Below are 18351 nucleotides of genomic sequence, written 5' to 3'. Positions count from 1 at the left end.
TTTAGACAAAAACAAAAAAACTATATCACTAAAAGGTATCAAGAGAGCCCAGATTTCAGAGAGAGACAGAGATCTCGAGTGACTCAGCGTTATGCACGTGATAACGCATTCAGAGTAAGACACAGACAACTAATGAAACAACTAATGCGAGACAGGTATCAAAGTAATCTTGCCTTCAGGATTATGCACAATATGAGATGTGCAATGAAAATAAAAAGGAAATACAGATGGGTGAACAGACAAACCCAAGAGAGTGACAACAGTGTGATTAACGAGGCCATATCTGTGTTCAAATCACAAATCAAAGCTGGACCATCATACCCATGTACTGTATGTTTCAAGGCTTCATTTCCAAACCAAGTACGACCCTGCAGAAGGTCAAATTATGTCAAAAACCCACATGTAGTTACAACATGTTTGACAGGAAAGTTTGTTCATGTTTGTGATGAAAACTGCAGAAATGAGCAGTGCAATGTTCCCGATGAGAGAAAGAGAGAGTGGATTTGTCACACCTGCCACGATCATCTTAAAAATGGATCCATGCCAGCACTTGCTGTTGCCAATAAGTTGGATCTTGCTGATATTCCAGCTGAACTGTCTGATCTCAACATACTGGAGAGACATCTCATAGCCAAGTGCATACCATTTGCCAAGATCATTCCTCTTCCCAAAGGCAGACAAAGAGCAATTAGAGGAAATGTGGTCTGTGTCCCATCAGAGGTACAGGAAACTGTTGAAACACTACCTCGATTGAGAATTAATTCTCAGGTGATCAGAGTGAAACTGAAGAGACGCTTGTCTTACAAAGGTCATCAGCTGTTTCAGACTGTAAGCTGGTCTAAACTTGTGCAAGCACTGCATAAACTCAAGCAGATTCATCCACAGTATAAGGATGTGAGCATCAGAGATGATGCTGAGCTGTGTGATCCAACTCTTCCTGATGAAGATGATGAGGATGATGATGATGAAAACATGAATGAGGAAGATTATGATGAGGCTGATTTAATGGAAATTGACAGCTGTGAGAAAAATGCACTGAGTGAAGCACAAAATATAAATGAACAGGACATTGACATGTTACCCTGTGATGGTGAACAATCGCATGAACAGATGAGAGATGATTCAGAGCAAGCAGATGGACTGACTAATGGTGGTTTTGCACTCGAGTCCTGTTTGCAGCCCCCTGATGTGGCTGAGGAGATATTATGTTTCAGTGAAGGAATCTACTCTGTTGCTCCTGCAGAGAGAAACAATCCAATAAGTTTTTTCAAAACACCTAAACTGGAGGCCATGGCCTTCCCTGTGCAGTTTCCTACAGGTCAAAACACACTTGATGAAAGAAGGCTGATCAAAGTATCCCCCAGTGGGTATTTCAAATCAAGACTTTTCTGCATTGATGATCGTTTTGCCAAAGACACAAACTATTTGTTCTTTGCACAGTTTGTGACTGAAATACACTTGGCTACATCCAGCATGACAGTACAGTTAAGGAAGGCAAAGCCTCTGACCAGAGATGGTAGAAAAATAACCTCAGGCATGTTACAAGATAAACATGAGGTGGAGAAACTGGTGCGAAATAAAGATGCAGTGAGATTCATGCAGCCTCTGAGAGGAACCCCAGCCTATTGGGAGAAAACAACAAGAGATCTTTTTGCCATGATCAGACAGTTGGGAACTCCCACGTTCTTTTGCACATTTTCAGCTGCTGAAATGCGCTGGCCTGAAGTGATTGAGGCAATAACAAGGCAGCAAGGTGAACAAGTGAATTTTGAAGGACTCGACTGGTCAGCAAAGTGTGACATCCTGAGAAGCAATCCTGTCACAACAATGCGCATGTTTGACAAGAGAGTTGAAGCATTATTCAGAGATTTACTCTTATCTCCCGCAGAGCCACTTGGCAAAGTCATTGACTACTTTTACAGAGTTGAGTTTCAGCACAGAGGAAGCCCACACATACACTGCCTCCTGTGGGTAGAAGGTGCTCCTGTGTTTGAGGAGGATGATGAGCAAACTGTTGTTGATTTTATAAACAAATACATCACAGCTCAGCTGCCTGATCCACATAAACAACCCGAACTGTACAAAAAAGTAACAGAAGTGCAAAAACACAGTAAGAACCACACAAAGACGTGCTTTAGGAGTTTAAGCTCCGGGTGCCGTTTTGGTTTTCCCAAACCACCCTGCAATGAGACAATGATCACAAGACCCAGTGAGGATGATGCACTGGAAGTAGAAACGGCAAAGAACAAGCTCAGACCACTGAACCAGCTGCTGAATGAACCTGAAACTGCTTCCATGAGTTTAGAGCAGCTCTTGGAAAGATGCAAGTTGACACATGCAGAATATGAGAGATACCTGAATAAAATGAACATGAGGAGTACGATCATACTAAAGCGTGATCCAAAAGACTCTTGGATAAATGGCTATAATCCACATCTGCTTGAAGCCTGGAACAGTAATATCGACATAAGCTTTGTTTTAGATGCTTTTGGCGCTGCAAATTATTTAATGAAATATATATCAAAAAAAGAGGGCGGGCTATCTGAGTACCTGAAAACTGTCATTGAAAACTCCAATAAGGACAGTGTAAATGAGTGCGATGAAATGAGAGCCGTCATGCAGGCATATTCAAAGAAGCGAGAGATCAGTGCACAGGAGTGTGTTGCTCGTGCATGTGGTCTTCACATGAAGCAATGTTCACGTGCTGTAATATTCATACCAACTGATGATAATCCTGTGAAAATGAGTCGTCCCCTGTCAGTTCTGGACAACACAACACCTGAGTCTTCCAATGTTTGGATGACATCTTTGAATGACAAATACAAAGCCAGACCTGAAACACCAGAGTATGAGGAGATGTGCATGGCAGACTTTGCTGCTACTTGCAGGATTGTCTATGGCCAACAGAAAAAAGGTAAAGATGTTTTGCCCCTTCTCAATGAGATGGGGTTTGTGCAAAGGCGCAAAAACAATAAGCCTGCTATCATCAGATTTCACCGCTGCTCACAAGAAAAACATCCAGAGCAATATTACGGAAGACTGCTTAAACTGTACCTTCCTCATCGTTCAGACCACGAACTGAAAACACCATCGTTGCCAACCTATCAGGCTTTCTATGGTGCTGGCTGTGTACAGCTGCCAGGTACTGACTGTCTTGAGTACGTGCAACACATTGTCAAAAGAAACAGAGAAAAATATGAGAAAAACAGTGAGGAGATCGAGAGCGCTGTTGAGGAATATGAGCAGAACAGAGGTGTGACTGACGAATGGTGTAATCTGGCACCTGAATCAGATCTCGTAAGGTTGCCACTTGTTGAACAAGAAAGAGAGCGAGACAATGAAAATGAACAGGAAGATGTGCCCGACTACAGCCGTCAGGCTGATGCTTCAACAGAAGTCAGAGCCATCAGGGAACCCCCTGCTATTGATCCCACATTGTTACGTCAGATGTTTCAGAATCTGAACAAGAAGCAAGCCTGCATATTTTATGCAGTTAGAGACTGGTGCATTAAAAGAGTCTGTGCTCTAAATCCAGAGCAGTTTTTCTTTTATATTAATGGTGGTGCTGGAACAGGAAAATCACATCTTATCAAATGCATCTACTCAGAAGCATCTAAGATACTGAGCAAAGTGCCCAGATATGCAGACGACGTTGACATATCAAAACCCACTGTCCTGTTAACTGCTTTCACTGGGACTGCAGCTTTTAACATTTCTGGAACAACACTGCATTCTCTTCTCAAGCTGCCTAGAAGCTTAAAACCTCCCATTCAGGGACTTGGCAATCAGCTGGATGAAGTCAGATCAGAACTTTTGAATGCTGAAATAATCGTCATTGACGAAGTGTCTATGGTGTCAAGACATCTGTTTGCATATGTAGATGCAAGACTCAAACAGATCAAAGGGACTCGGAGACCCTTTGGAGGCATGTCAGTCATTGCTGTCGGAGACTTCTATCAGCTACCCCCAGTGCGACAGTCTAAACCTCTCTGTGTGCACGACCCGTCCGAGATCGACCTGTGGCGGGAGCATTTTCAGATGATCACTCTGACTGAGATTATGCGTCAGAAAGATGATGTTGTCTTTGCAGAGATGCTGAACAGAATTCGTGTGAAAGGAAAGTTGGATGAGCTTTGCGAAGCAGATAGAAATTTGTTGTCACAGGCCATAACTGAACCAGCCCTTTGTCCAACTGATGCGTTGCACATTTTTGCAACTAATAAAGAAGTGGATGCACACAACTCTGCAACACTGGCTCTGCTCCACACTCATATCATTGACATCCATGCAGATGATTATAGAAAAGATCCTAGAACTGGCAGAATGGCACTTCAAGACAGACCGTTGAAAGGAGGTAAAAACGAGTTACCAGACACACTGAAAGTTGCAGAAGGAGCTCGTGTCATGCTCACCAGAAACATTGACATACAAAATGGTTTGGTTAATGGAGCTTTTGGAATACTACTTAGAGTAGTTCACTCTGAAAACGACCAACACATCATCAAGCTTGGACTTAAAATGGATAATGAGACATCTGGAAAGAATAACCGCACACCAGCAGACGACATGGTGTACATTGAGAGAGCAGAGGAGAATCTGAAGCAGAAAGGAGTGGTACGAAGACAGTTCCCAGTGAAGCTGGCCTTTGCATGTACAATACATAAGGTACAGGGTATGACAACTACATCAGCTGTTGTCTCTCTTAAGAGCATTTTTGAGCCCGGCATGGCCTACGTAGCTGTCAGTAGAGTGACGTCTCTCAGTGGACTGTATCTTCTTGATATGGAAGAGAAAAAAATATTCACCAACCCAGAAATCACTGCAGCGCTTGAGAACATGAGACAAGCCAACCTTGATGACATGATGCCTCTTCTACACGTGAGGCAAACACTGAGCAGGTCAGAGGTTTTCACCATTGTTCATCATAATACAGAGGGACTGCCAGCTCACATTAATGACATCAAAAGTCACCATGAATTGTGTCTAGCAGATGTTTTGTGCCTAACAGAAACACACCTGCGGGGCTCTTTTGTCGCAGAGAGTCTCCACTTGGAAAATTACAATTTGTTCAAACGCAACAGACACCTGTCCTACACAAACTTTCCCCAGATGGCAAACAGAAGTGGTGGTGGAGTTGCTGTTTATGTGAAAAGTGACATTCAAGTGCATGAAAAACAGTACATCCATAATGTAACTGACCTTGAATTTCTGGCTTTAAAGGTTGAAGCACCAGTCAGTGCTCTGATTGCAGTTGTATACAGACCTCCAGACTACACTCTGAGGCCATTCCTGAAAAACCTGGTAAGCCTATTAGACTCATTGGAGATCATGGACTGTCATCCCATCATAGTTTGTGGTGATTTTAATGAGAATGTTTTATCCAGTGCAAACAAACCAATCCTGGAGCTGTTTGAGTCTAGGGGATACGCACAGGTCATCACTGCCCCTACCACAGAGAAGAACACACTGCTTGACCTAATTTTCATTTCTCAGTCAGATCGATGTCTCCATTCTGGAGTCATGAAGACATACCATAGTTACCATGACCCAGTATACTGTGTATTGTCCTGTGATGATTCATGATCTAGATCTTTGAATACAGTAAGTAATATCTATATTTTTGAATGACTTAAGAAAGTAGAGCGATATTTAAAAGTTGACGCCCTGCATTGCAGTATAATGTTTGATGACAATTTTATTTATTACAGAAAATCTAAAATTCACTAACAGTAACCTATAAATGTCAGAAAAATCAAATATAGCAGTTTAAAATGAATAGTGTAGGCATATCCTCTCTGCAGCCAGGCTTCAACATCCTGCCAGGCTGCCCCAGTCTCACTGTGGCTGGGAGGGAGGGAGGGTGGACCAGAGGATTGCCCACACAAAACATAAATGTTCAACAGCTTCTTCATTGTTTCTGAGAGAACAATAATGACTAAAGGTTGCTTTTTAAAAAAACAAACAAACAAACAAACAAACAAACAAACCTAATTACAGCAATAATGACAGTTAAGCCACTTTATGTGTGCCTCTATTTTGAAATACTATTTACAAAAATATTATTATTTTGGTTTGTTATAAACTTTAAACTTTTTCAAAAGTACACAATTATATTTTTGGACAAATTTTTCTATGAAACATAAATTTTTATGAGCTTTTATCATGTTTCTGGCCAGTGCAATCATCAGGGTGGGTCTGGGTTGATAACTGCACATTTCTGGCCAGAAATGTTTCAGCAGTGTTACATATGTAGTGCATATGTTACACTTGCTTTCTGTTACCAGCTGATACCCTACATTTGTATAGACATTTGATGGTGTGAGGTTGGGGAGTTGAGTGGGAGGGGGGGGGGGGGGTACGGTGGGAGTTGAGGGGGGGTTTCCTTTCCTGTTAGGTTTCCTTTTTTTTTTCTTTTTTTTTTTTAAGCAAGACACAGTCCTCCTGTGTCTTCTCCAATCTTCACATGTAAAATCCAACAATGTGAAGCACATAGCAGCTAGAAACTGTAATGCCACAGATCAGAGAAACTTCATCATCACCATCTTCATCGCCATACGATCAGAGCGTGAGACTTCACATCTGGAGCACAGGAGAGATTCTGTGATAAGTCTTCCTTCTAGCTTGTCCCACAAGCAGTCGGTGAGATTTACTAACAACAAAAAGGGTTAATGACATTATTTCCATGAAAACATGTATTCATTCTTTGTGAAGTGTTTAAATTGTGTTTTCACTTGACCTTAGGAGTGTTAGAGTGTATTGTAATGTCTGTACTCAGGTGTTTCCCTCTGTGATCCATCCCCTTCAGAGCTGAGACACTCAGGACTGAACAGACTGCACAGTTTCTGTGACTGAGCCTCCAAAACACCTTCTTTGAAACCACTCATGATAGAAGGGCTTCATATTTGCAGCAGCACTACTACAGGTATTCAGTTTATTACAGGATGTGTTTGTTTCTTAGGACCAGCTCTGAGTGCACACTACCTAACATATACACCTTTCTGTTTATTACAAACCAACTACTCTGGATCATACGGCCAGTTGGCAGGAATGTTGCTGCAGGAAAACATCCCTGGAGATCACCATCATTGTCAGACTGACTGTGCCTCCTCTGTGCAGTGTCAAGATCCTCCCTAAATGAGTGTGTAAGTTAACATTTTCATTATTTTATTCCCTTTGACAAGACAAGTATCACTGATATTTACATTTACAACTACATATTCCTGTTTTCTGCTCTTCTTTTAAAGTCCTCAGCTATCCTGCTTCTGTGCTGCTTGCCACACATCAAACACTGGCCGGATGACAGGGAGGATCCACTCTGAAGTCACTGGACATGATGAGGATCATATGGGACTTTATAGTTTCACAGAAACGTTGTGCTCTGTGATTACAGGTTTTAAATGGACATAATGACTGCCTCTCTCTGATCAACAGGCTAAAGGATTGTTGTCATTGTTAGTGCTCTGTACAATGTATGCTTATTTAGTATTTCATCACAGAGCAAACCTTTATTTATTTAACATATTTTTATTTTGTTTTAATGTTGAATTAACTGTGGGGATTTTTTTAAGTGGGCACTCGGGATGTCATATGGCCAGAAATGTGGTAACTGGAATTCAACGTTATGGAAGAAAAAATCTGCTAAGAACAAAACACACACAAAACCCCCCAAGAAAATTCAAATTCATTCCATGTAATCCAATCTAAAACATTTTAAACTGCTGAACAGCAACACAAACAGTGTTAAAAAACAGTGTTAACAGAATGATTATGATGATTTTGTACCAAAGTTTCAGGTCACATGGCACACCTAGTGTGTAGTGTGGGGTATCAGCTGGTAAGTATAGGTTTTTTTTTTCATATTTGTGTCCTTAGAGTTCAGATAGATAAAGCCTTGTGTATAATAATTAGTCATAACCACAACTCAAAGTCAGGGACTAACTAATTTTGGGACTTTGTGTCTGAGCCCAGGTTAAAACAATGTGTAAAAAAGCATTTAGTGGCATGGCTGAACAATGCTGTATGGATACTTATTTATCCATGTTCACAAAAAGGACTAATGTGTTTATTTGATTATTTGCACGTGTTAAACTGTGTCACCACCTTAGGCTTTCATTTGAGTTTACTCAAAAATCTCTATACAGTTCTCTTTTACCACTGTGTGGACTCTGTTTACATTAAAACATAAAGAAGAATGAGTAATAAAAAGATGTGTAGACAGATTAAGTAGGACGATAGAAACAGCTGTTCAGCCATGTTCTAAGAAACCAACACAATTTAAAGGTTCAGGATTGTGGTTTTAAAAGTTGAATTTTCATGTATTTCATATCTTGCTTATTATTTTTTATTTAGTTATTTAATTTAGTTATTTTTATTTATTCTACTAGTCCTTTTCAGAAAGAAGCTGTAAAATATGACTTAAGATTTTTTTTTTATTTTCTATGACATACAAAACAAATTGATGTATGTAATACTATTAAACATGATATACACATGTGTATATGTCTGAAAAACATTATGCTGTATATTAAAGTTAGCATTTTCTCCAGAATTTTTGTTCATCTTTTAAGTTCATTTCAGTTAGAAGAATTTGAACTTTTAATATTCATTCAGAGATTTTCTGACTCTAAATTTTCTTTTGTCATTACTCATTTTTTTATTATTTACATTTTAAACATGTTTAGCTTTTTTCCAACTTCTTCTTCTGTGTAACCTTCAGCTTTTAGCAGTTCAGCACCTTTGTTTTCAGGTTAAATTCGTTTTTTTTTTTTGTTTTTTTTTAATCTCATTCAATATTTTTAACTCAAAATTCAGCAATTAATTCATTTCAGTGCATACATTCAGATTCAAGCATTCACACTGCAGTTTCTTCAGAAAATGCACTTTCTAGTTATATTTTATTTTTCCGTACGTTTTTTGAAAGCCTACTCCTTCAAAACCGTTCAACTTAGAAAAACCATTCAAACATCGTTAGATTCCTATTATTTTGGACAACATTGCTTCTATTTTTCTCATTTTTAACATTTATATTTTTAATTTTATTCAACTTTATTCAACAAAAATTTCCCATGTATTTCAATGGGGAGACCCTTCAAATTCTCATTCAACTTACTCATTTTTAAACTCTTACTACTTCAACATACGTTGACATAGAGCCACCATTCAAACTTTAAAACGAAGACAAGACATTCAACTATTCAACTTGTATTTATCTTTTCAATATCTATTATACTTTTTCTTCAGTTCCAGTTTAAGTTTCATGATGTTTTTTCACCCGTTTCAGAGTTTATAATGGGTGTGTATGGGACGGAATGTTGGGGCTAGAGTGAGGCAGCTCAACTGCTAGAGTGAGAGGAGCAAAAAAATTAATCTTAAAATATTTTTTAAAACTGCTGCAGTGTCTGCAGCGTTTGCTCTACAGGTATGATTTTACCCTCAAAACGTAGCCATGGCTGTCCTCTTTCATCCAATGTGTTTACTATTGTACTAGGTGTTATGGTTCTTTCATAAATGTCACCAATGCACAGCCTCCTCCCTCCAACTCTTCCATAGACTCTAATGTTAAAATGGCTCAGAAGGTTCGTTTGAAAATCAGAAGAGCATGGTGTCTTTCCACTGTCACCACGTCCATATAATAAACTCCACAGGCATGAAAACTGAGAATTCAGTAGACTAGAAGCTGCTGTCGCTCACGGTGAAAGAATTTTGTCAATACGACTTTTACTTTTCATTTGGGAACGATTTGTTTCGGCCTGACTTTTCTGTTCATTTTAAGCAGCAAAAGTGAGGCGCATGTCTGTGTACGTGTGTATGGAGCCATTGGGTGCGGTCACTATAGCAACCAGGCTCACACCTGCCTGCTTAACGAGCTCTGCCTGCCACTGTACCAAGATTCATCTTAAGCACTTCTCTTTCAACTGCTGCTGTGTCCACAGTGTTACAGCCATCATTTTACCCTCAAATTGTCGCCATTATTGTTCTCTTTCCAACACCGTATCTTTCAAAGCTCAGGCATTTAAACTTTTTAAACTGTGTGGATCAAAGTGGAGGGATCACATTTGAGTCATTCAGTGATTCAAAGAATATGACCTTTTAATATTCATTCAGATGTTTTCTGACTCTAAATGTTCTTTTCTCATTTCTTAGGGTTTTCTAATTTACATTTAAAACATTTTCAGTTTTTTTCCAACTCCTTCTTCTGTGTAACCTTCAGCTTTTAGCAGTTCAGCACCTTTGTTTTCAGGTTAAATTCGTTTTTTTTTTTGTTTTTTTTTAATCTCATTCAATATTTTTAACTCAAAATTCAGCAATTAATTCATTTCAGTGCATACATTCAGATTCAAGCATTCACACTGCAGTTTCTTCAGAAAATGCACTTTCTAGTTTTAGTTTGTAATGGTTCTTTTCAGTTGGAAGGAAAAATAAGTGCAGACAGAGGCCTCGGGGTGGTGTCCAAAAAGTGATTTATTACACACACACAGATAGTACAAGTGTGGGAAGCCTCGGTCTCTGCCCTGTTACAGAAAGCTTTATAGCCATTATGACGTCAGTAGAATTCCCCAGAACTCATCTTCCCAGAACATCAACCTTTTCCCAGACTCGAGTCCAGATGTTTCCACTCATTCGTATCTGAGAACATAAACAGTTTGTGTGTACCGTGTGTAGTTTTGTGAAGTTGTGGGTTTAGGCCAAAAAGAGTTCAGTGTCCTTATCTGACTTTCTGGGTCCGCCTGGGCCTGCAGCTAAACTGGTGCTTCCCATGATAGAGTATTGGATCTAGAATTACATTGTAGCAGGTCTACTGAAAATGATAAATGATAATATTGCTGATAAACTGATGCAGACTAATGAAGTAATGATGAAATAATAACAGTGTATGTAAATGATAACCCCGTGACAGTAAAATAATATGTTTTTCTTGACATGTTCTCCCAGTTTAGGTGTTTTCAGTTAATTGTCATGCCCCACTGCTTGTTTGCCACTCCACCTTGTAAATAAACTTCACTAGCATTTTCATCCACTGCTTGCATCTTGGGTCCTCCTTCCTCCACACCACACAGCTTGCCTTCCCAGCCGTGACAGTTTTATTTTTGAAATTGACCAATTTTTATATACTGCAGGAAAACGAAAATACTGCAAAATATAAAAAACAAAAAAACAGCGTATGCATCAAAATAAACTATTTCCAGCAGTGCAATTTGAGTTCTAAACAACCCAGAAACGATAAAGGATATCATAAAGTCAAACATAACTTTTAAAGACACCAGTATAGGCTCATGAGGCCCTGAAAAAACAAAAACAAAAAAAAAAAACTACATTTCCGCGCACATGACGTCACTTCTGGTTTCAGGCAGGTAATGGCGGAAATGCAAGAGTTTGCGTTTCTAGAATATTATGTTTGTGTTGCTGCAAGTGCGTTTTGTGCAATTTTTGCAAAGCTATATGTGGAAGGAAACTGTGACCTAGGACAAGCTGATGGCAGAAGATGTAAGTACAACTCCTCCGGTTTCATATGTAAAAAAAATTATTGCGCCAGCTTATGTGGTTGCAGTGCTACCGGGATTTAAAAATAGTTATGCAAAACGGAGCGTGCCCATTCCGACCGGCTTTAAAGGGTTAAGAACCTCAAGGAAAGAGGTTTAATTCTTGTTAAGAAGGCTTCAGGAAAGAAAGTCCAACAAGCGCCAGGATCATCTCCTAAAGAGGATTCAGCTGCAGGATCGGAGTGCCACCAGTGCAGGGCTTGCTCAGGAATGGCAGCAGGCAGGTGTGAGTTTTGGAAGATGGCCTGGTGTCAAGAAGGGCAGCAAGGAAGCCACTAATCTAAAAAAAACAAAACAAAACAAAAAATAAAAAACCCATCAGGGACAGATTGATCTTGTGCAGAAAGTATGGTGAATGGACTGCTGAGGACTTGGGCAAAGTCAATAGATGAAACTTCTTTCCAATTGTTTGGGGCATCTGGAAAAAGGCTTCTCTTGAGAAGAAAAGGTGAACGCTACCATCAGTCCTGTTTCATGCCAACAGTAAAGCATCCTGTGATCATTCATGTGTGGGGTTGCTTCTCATCCAATGGAGTGGGCTCACTCACAATTTTGCCCCAAAACACAGCCATGAATAAAGAATGGTACCAAAACACCCTCCAACAGCAACTTCTTCCAACAATCCAACAACAGTTTAGTAAAGAACAATGCATTTTCCAGAACGATGGAGCACCATGCCATAAGGCAAAAGTGATAACTAAGCGGCTCGGAGACCAAAACGTTAAATTTTGGGTCCATGGCCTGGAAACTCTCCAGATCTTAATCCATTGAGAACTTGCGGTCAATCCTTAAGAGGGGGGTGGACAAACAAAAGCCCACTAATTCTGACAAACTCCAAGAAGTGATTATGGCAGAATGGGTTGCTCTCAGTCAGGATTTGGCCCAGAGGTTGATTGAGAGCATGCCCAGTCGAATTGCAGAGGTCCTGAAAAAGAAGGGCCAACACTGCAAATACTGACTCTTTGCATAAATGTCATGGAATTGTTGATAAAAGCCTTTGAAACGTATGAACTGAAACAAAGATCTAAAAGCAGTTTACCAGCAAACTTTGTGAAAACTAATATTTGTGTCATTCTCAAAACTTTTGGCCATGACTGTAAGTTTACTGCGACGTTTAAGTTTATTTTTAGTTTTGATTATTTACTTATGTGTATATATCCTATTTATTTTTTGTTTTAACCTTAAGAGAAATGTACACCGGATTTAATTATACTATACATAGCATACCAACACAAAGCTACGACAACTTGATGCAGGTTGAAAAGTAGTGGCTGAGATTTAAGTAGACAAAAACAGGGAGAAACAACATCAAAGCACAGGAAAAACAGGTGAAAACGTCTGAGAGTTAAATTTTTAACAAATCAACATCTAATGTGTTTTCTGTTTCAGTATCAAACACATAAAATAAAAGCAGGAAGAGGAAGCTCAGCTTCATATTACTCTGTGATCTTCAATGACATCATGGGTCTGGAGGATGGGAATAACTCTGGCATTCATCATAATGACATCAAACTGGCCATGAAGGGACACGTGAAGGAGGGTCACAAGGTAAATCTCTGTCTTCATTATATGAAATATTTTCAGGCCTGTGATCTGTGTGGCATCAAAGGTTTTAAGAAGATTCATATTAGTTCTCAACTTAGGTAATAACTTGAGTCCTAATTAACATAATTACTCGACTTTTACTTAAAGTAATATTATAGCAATACATTCCATGCATGGAATAATCAGTAAAAAACAGATGCCAATCTACTCATTTTAAGACCAAGACAGAGTTTTAATTTAGTTTGAAAGCATAACTCTTATCCTTTTACACTCCAAATTGGAAAACTCAAACAGTTCTATTTGTTGTTATCTGTCAGCAATACACCACAGGCATTCAAGCTCTCAGCACTTATACCATTACTTAAAAAGCCATCACTTGACCCAGCAGTCTTAGCTAATTATAGGCCTTTGGACTGTGGGAGAAAGCCGGAGTACCCGGAGGGAACCCACACAACAAACACGTGGAGAACATGCAAACTCCACACAGAAAGACCCCGGCCTGATGGTGGAATTGAACTCTAATTTTCTGCTTCTAAATTCAGATCAAACTGAGGTTCTTATACTTGGCCCTAAAAATCCTACAAATACGGATTCTGATCAAATACTGTTTTTGGATGGCATTACCTTTATCTCCAGTAACACTGTGAAGGTTATTTTTGACCAGAATATGTCCTAAATGCACTTTTCAATGAATATGTAGGGCTGCTTTCTTCCATTTGCGCAATATATATATATATATATATTTTTTTTAAATGACTGATAAACTGATGCTGAAGTCCTACTTTATAAATTTATTGCCCAAGTGATGTCAGCACTTTGGTTACACACATATACACACACATATATACATACATATACACACATACACATATATACAAGTTGGATCCAGTAGAGAGACACTATCTCCACTTTTAAGATTAGGACTGAAACTTTCCTTTGTGTAGCCTAGAACTGGATAAAGTGACCCTTCTCCAGTTGCACTGCAATAACTCTAGACTGCTGGGTGCTTTACATAATGCACTTTTTTTCACTTTCTATGTGTTTGTATATCACTCTGCATTCAATTATTAGTTTTGGTTTTATTTCTTCCTCTCTTTCTCTTTCTTTTTTCCTGTATTCCCTTCCTCACCCTAACCAATCATGGCAAATGACTGCTCCTCCAAGTGTGGTTCTGCGGGAGTTTGCTTTCTTTTTAGGTTTTCCTTCCAAATTAATAACATTAAGAAGTTTCTACCAGTCATTCCAAACATCCTGCAGTCATGAAACAGGTCATCTCTTGTACATCTCCTCCTGGACTTTTAAATAAAACAATACTGACTTTTTATTGTGGTTTTTTTTTTGTTTTTTTTTTTACTGTTTTCTAGTTCAACCCAGTGGCTCCGCTGTCGTCACAAGATCATGGCTACAACCCAAAACCCACTGCAGATGATGAAGTTCACGTTCTGGTCTGTGTGCTTTCTGCCAACTCATCAGAAATCAAGCAATCAGTTCTGCAGAAGATGAGCAGTGTCAGACAGATGGCCAGTGAAATGGGTAAGAACTTGCTCTCCAGTCATCCCCCCAATACCAAGTCCCCAAAACAATCCAAAATACAGCAAAATGATTTAAACATTAAAAATTACAAGAAACGAATAATATACAGTATTCAGAGTACAAGTATTAAAACTGTATTATTAAACATTAGGTCTTTGTCTTCTAACGTCCTTTTAGTAAACCATTTAGTAGTTGGTTAACAAATTAAGTTACTCTGTCTCACAGAAACCTGCTTATAGGAGGATAATAATTTTAGTTTAAACCAAAAAATAAATCATTTCTTGGCACAAAAAAAAAATGCAATGTGAATGCACATTTGAAATATTCAGAGCTGCATCTTGCATGAGCATGAGCTTACTTGCATAAGATGGCCACGATATCAAAAAAAGCAAAACTTGGAGCTGAATATCATCAAAATGAATAAGTGTTGAAACAAATGCTGAATGAGAGAAAGAGACCTGAAATATTCTCAACTTAAATCTACAGTATAATTTCTAACCAGGGAGTTTCTGAAGGGTGGTAGCTTGTAAACACCCCTTTGACGCAAACGTATACAGTCACTGGTCTGAATCTGCTAAATTTGAATCCACCAGTTAGGAGCAGCTTGTGTCTGTGTAAGTGGAAATAACTGCCGAGATGTCCAGAAGCAAATGATTGTCACTTGAAAACCCTCTGGGTTTGTTCAGAATCACTACCCTTTCAGCTTTTTCGTGGCCAAAAGTGTCCACTAACAGATTAGGTCTGAAATTTATTTTATTTTATTCTGCATAAATCTTTTAACTAACATCAGTTCTTTTCATAAATATAAAATAGTTATTAATTTTAAGATTTTTTTTAACCCTTTAAACACCAGTTTGTTTGTACACTGCACTAGTTGGGAGACAACCTCAAATCTCACAATTTCATATATATGTAGTGCTACTGGAATTTCTTTCATTATTAATAGTAGAATCTGGGACATGTAATTAATTCACATCAACATTGATTATTGTGCATTCTTACTTTTGTGCTGGAAGAGAAAATCAACAAAACTCCCTCTCAGCTAGTTTGTGGCCAAAAATGGCCACCACTTGTTCACGTTTACAAAATGCTATAAAATTAACATATATTTAAACATTTTTCTACTTTCACTACGTTGATCTTTTAATTTAGCATCAGTGCTGTTCATGAAGACTGAATTATTTTTCAAATTCAGAATGTTAAAATCTTTGAATACCAGTTAGATTATATAATTGCCATGATTCACAAAGGGATAAAAGCATAAAATCTAGTGGTGGGCAGATCAATCCAAATATTCATAGTATCGTTACCAATTCTGCATCGGAATCGGGTTGATACTAGCCTGGTTAGATCAATTCTTTACTTTGAGTTCTGCTTGTTTACAATGCGGTGCTTTCAGCAAAGATGAAACAAGCAGGTCGCTGGACTTCCTGCTCCTGTGTCAGTGAAGAGCAGGCACACTTTGCTCCTCCTCCCCCTCTTATGTTTCGGCATTGCGCTGTAATGTCACGTGACTTAGACACTTTTTGGGGGTTGTTAAGTTGTTTACATATTAATTATATTTTTACCAGTTGTTTTTGTTGTTGAGAATTTTAATTGTAATTTTTGTATTATATTTCACCAACAGTATTTGTTTTAAGTTGTTTACTTGTTTGCGTGCACTTAAGACAAAAAAGAGATTGCCACCACACCAGACCCAATGGCATTTTCATGCTTTGCAGCATCATTTATTCTTACAATAATAACACGGTTGCTGTAACAATTACATTCAACGGCTCAACGGCTGCAGCTCTCCCACTGCCAGCCATACACATCACCACCACCAAACCTGCAGCGGCATCGGACAGCACACTGCCCTCGGGCGTGGCAGGACGCCCACACATCTCGACCTCCGTCTCCAGCTTGGCAGGTCCCACTGGCGTGCCAGCCTCAGGCTCATCCCGAGCTGCAAGCTGTCCACCCTTGCAGTAATCACACGGTTGCTGTAACAGTACATTCAACGGCGGCAGCCCTCGTGCTGCCAGCCGTACAACAACGGCACAAGCAGCGCACAGATTTTCAGAATCAGAATCAGAATCAGAATCAGAATGGGGTTTATTGCCAGATGTTGAGGTTTACAACATTAGGAAATTGCTGCGGTGCTTCAGTGCAAACAATAAGAATTAAAGTGCTATGTAGAAAGAAAGATATGTGCATGAGATATACATGAGATATATACATGAGAATAAGAATTATGAGTGCTACGTAGAAAGATATATACATGAGTGCAGGTGGTGATCAGTGCCAAACATGAAATGATGCAGTGACACAGCGTAGGGTCATGTGTTAGTGGTGGGGACAGTCATGTGGTTATTGTTCATGTGTCCAACAGCAGAGGGGAAGAAACTGTTCTTATGGCGAGAGGTTCTGGTGCGAATGGACCGGAGCCTCCTGCCTGAGGGGAGCAGGTCAAACAGACTGTGTCCAGGGTGAGAAGGGTCAGCTGAGATCCGGGCTGCACGCCGCAGTGTCCTGGAGGTGTACAGGTCCTGCAGAGATGGGAGTTTGCAGCCAATCACCTTCTCAGCAGAGCGCACAACACGCTGCAGTCTCTGTTTGTCCCTGATAGTGGCTCCAGCGTACCACACGGTGATGGAGGAGGTGAGGGTGGACTCGATGATTGCAGTGTAGAACTGCATCATCGTCCGTGTTGGCAGGTTGAATTTCTTCAGCTGCCTCAGGAAGTACATCCTCTGCTGGGCTTTCTTGATGACGGAGGTGATGGTGGGCTCCCACTTCAGGTCCTGGGTGATGGTGGTACCCAGGAAGCGGAATGAGTCCACAGAGGTGATGGGGGTGTCAGTCAGGATGATGGGGGGGAGTGGAGCTGTGTGCTTCCTGAAGTCCACAATAATCTCCACTGTCTTCTGGGCATTCAGCACCAGGTTGTTGTGGCTGCACCAGGTCACCAGACGTTCAACCTCCCTCCTGTAGGCAGACTCGTCCCCGTCCGAGATGAGCCCAATGACGGTGGTGTCATCTGCGAACTTGATTAGCTTGACAGACTGGTGGGTGGAGGTGCAGCAGTTGGTGTACAGGGAGAAGAGCAGAGGAGAAAGAACACAGCCCTGAGGGGAGCCGGTGCTGATGGTCCGGGAGTCCGAGACATTCTTTCCCAGCCTCACGTGCTGCTTCCTGTCCGTCAGGAAGTCAGTGATCCACCGGCAGATGGGATCACTGGATTTTGCAATACGGCTTGCATGTTCTACAAAAAAAAAAAAAAAGTGCTTTGGTTGATATCTGACGGACAAACACCAAACCAGTTCCATGTCACTGAAGTGGCACCCTTTTTACAAATCTGGTTCATCCATTTTACTCAATGATCTGCCATGCTTTTTCGGCCATGTGCGTATGAAAACAAAAGGCACTGAGCATGCGCGTATTACCCATGTTCTATCGCGATATTTCATTTTCTTATCGTTGCCTAACATCAGAATCAGAATCAGAATCAGAATACTTTATTAATCCCTGGGGGAAATTATTTTTTGTTACAGTGCTCCATTTTAAACCAACATTAAGACAAGACAGACAATACACTAACTAAGAATTGCACCGGTATTACCATGAACGGTATAATATGGCCCAGCCCTATTTGAGTGTCTAATTTAAAATCACTGTCCATCTTAAAACACAGGTTAGTAACAACAGGTTTAAAATACTCTGCCAGGGGTACCAAATCAATAGCAAAGGGTCC

General features: G+C 39.9%; 2 protein-coding genes and 1 long non-coding RNA gene across 5 annotated transcripts in view; all 3 read left to right on the top strand.

Moving 5' to 3' along the window:
* Positions 1–18351, top strand: part of LOC145425966 (interferon-induced protein 44-like) — a 53131-nt gene that overhangs the window by 19665 nt on the left and 15115 nt on the right. The window contains exons 4-5 of the mRNA XM_080299494.1: positions 12930–13088; positions 14450–14618. Of these exons, the coding sequence (XP_080155620.1) occupies positions 12930–13088; positions 14450–14618 (328 nt within the window). The remainder of the gene's footprint in view (positions 1–12929; positions 13089–14449; positions 14619–18351) is intronic.
* Positions 1018–5656, top strand: LOC145425961 (uncharacterized). 3 transcript variants are annotated; one of them, XR_013906730.1, is made up of 3 exons: positions 1018–4898; positions 5221–5301; positions 5494–5601. XR_013906730.1 is itself a non-coding variant. In XM_080299459.1 (2 exons), the coding sequence occupies exons 1-2, from the start codon at positions 1075–1077 to the stop codon at positions 5581–5583; spliced, it is 4317 nt and encodes a 1438-aa protein (XP_080155585.1). In that variant the 5' UTR covers positions 1018–1074; the 3' UTR covers positions 5584–5656. The 3 variants fall into 3 exon arrangements, 2 of the variants coding, with proteins under 2 accessions (XP_080155585.1, XP_080155586.1); XM_080299459.1 differs by having other exon boundaries at positions 1018–5301; positions 5494–5656; XM_080299460.1 differs by lacking the exon at positions 5494–5601 and having other exon boundaries at positions 5221–5384.
* Positions 5939–8512, top strand: LOC145425974 (uncharacterized). The gene is made up of 2 exons (XR_013906742.1): positions 5939–7142; positions 7245–8512. It is a non-coding gene; the product is annotated as an uncharacterized LOC145425974 (long non-coding RNA).

Source organism: Astatotilapia calliptera, chromosome 3, assembly GCF_964374335.1.
Source record: "Astatotilapia calliptera chromosome 3, fAstCal68.1, whole genome shotgun sequence".
NCBI classification, from domain to species: domain Eukaryota; kingdom Metazoa; phylum Chordata; class Actinopteri; order Cichliformes; family Cichlidae; genus Astatotilapia; species Astatotilapia calliptera.
This window is presented reverse-complemented; position numbering and strand designations above follow the sequence as displayed.